Source organism: Propithecus coquereli, unplaced genomic scaffold (assembly GCF_000956105.1).
Source record: "Propithecus coquereli isolate 6110/MARCELLA unplaced genomic scaffold, Pcoq_1.0 Scaffold26, whole genome shotgun sequence".
Lineage (NCBI taxonomy): Eukaryota > Metazoa > Chordata > Mammalia > Primates > Indriidae > Propithecus > Propithecus coquereli.
In genome coordinates this window covers 2,954,565-2,955,945 of record NW_012148174.1, presented here as the reverse complement: position 1 = coordinate 2,955,945, position 1,381 = coordinate 2,954,565, and the positions used below count along the sequence as shown (strand labels likewise).

The following is a 1,381-nucleotide window of genomic DNA, read 5'->3' as shown; positions in this document are numbered from 1 at the left end:
AAAAAAAAATGTTTACGTGACATCCATTAAAATGAAAATGATAGGCATTTTGTCACTGTGAGATCAAGGGTTCATATTTCTAACAGATCTTTCTCCTAGGGAATATCTGAAACACAGGGAGAAAGAAAAATGTGAGGTGCTTAAGGACTTGAAGAATATGAGCAGTGGCAATTTGTGTCCTGTTTTAAAACACACTATCCCGTTTGGAGTTGCTTATCACCATAGCGGTTTAACAAGTGATGAAAGGAAGCTCTTGGAGGAGGCCTACTCCGCAGGAGTTCTCTGTCTTTTCACCTGCACATCCACCCTAGCCGCAGGCGTCAACCTGCCAGCTCGCAGGTAAGAAAAGTAACTGCCAGGCTGGAACTGGGTTCCATTCCTAGCTTGCAAGGAGCTGTTCTGTTGTTTACCTCCTTCTTGGTAGTGGCTAAGCATTTATCAAATGTTTTTTCAGCATCTGCTGAGTTAATTGTTTGGTTTATTTCCTTTACCATTTTAATGAATATTAAATAGTTAATGAAATATTGAATGAAAAATAGATTTCCTAATAGGTTTCCTAGTATTAGAATTCCTTCCTTTTATGTTCTTCCTATCTCGTTTTGATGTTAAGGTTTATCGTTCTATTTGTGTAGAAGCAGTTAGCAAGCTTCTCACCTGTTTTATGATCTGAAAGAGTTTGTTTAACATAGGAATTTCTTTGAAACCTTGGAAAACTGATCCAGAAAGCTTTGTGTCTCATATCTTTTTTTAGAGCAGGTCCTCAATTACCTTTTCAGTTACTGCCAAAGCTGTGGGACTGTATAATTGATTTCTGCTCTTCATCATTTGTGACTAGGGGGTATTTTTCTAATAAATGATCAATTTTTGTAAATTTTCCGTGTGAAAGATATATGTATCTTCTGTTGTATATGCAGTTTTATCCATCTCTTTGAGTTCACAGCTGTGAATTGTGTTATCAGCTTCTCTGTTTTCTTACTATTTTTGATTCTTTGGTCAATTTCAGAGAAGTATATTAGTCTCTCACTTTAATTATGTAGTTATCAGTTTCTCCTTCTTGCATTTCTATGATAGAAGTTTTTGCTTTTTATATTTCAAGACTATTTAGGTATACAAAAGTTTACCTCAAATATCTTATTGCTGAATTAAACCTTTTATCAATATAGTAGGTCCTTGTTTTTCTCCTTTAATGATTTTGCTTTGAATACCAGGATTCATCTTCTTGCCAAGCACATACCTTTTTCTGTTCTTTTATATTCAATCTCTGTCACTGATTAACTTCTCCATTTTTCACACAACTGGAAAAAAATGGAAGTTTTATATCCTATTTCTATTATTCCAGTGGCTCCTCTTAAAATTGTAACAGTTGTAATCAAACATTTTT

General features: G+C 34.5%; 1 protein-coding gene across 1 annotated transcript in view; it reads left to right on the top strand.

The window, feature by feature from the left end:
- The window catches only part of LOC105812649 (helicase POLQ-like), a 24,802-nt gene that overhangs the window by 3,706 nt on the left and 19,715 nt on the right, over window positions 1–1,381 (top strand). Inside the window, exon 2 of the mRNA XM_012647152.1 lies at window positions 87–339. Within this exon, the coding sequence (XP_012502606.1) occupies window positions 87–339 (253 nt within the window). The remainder of the gene's footprint in view (window positions 1–86; window positions 340–1,381) is intronic.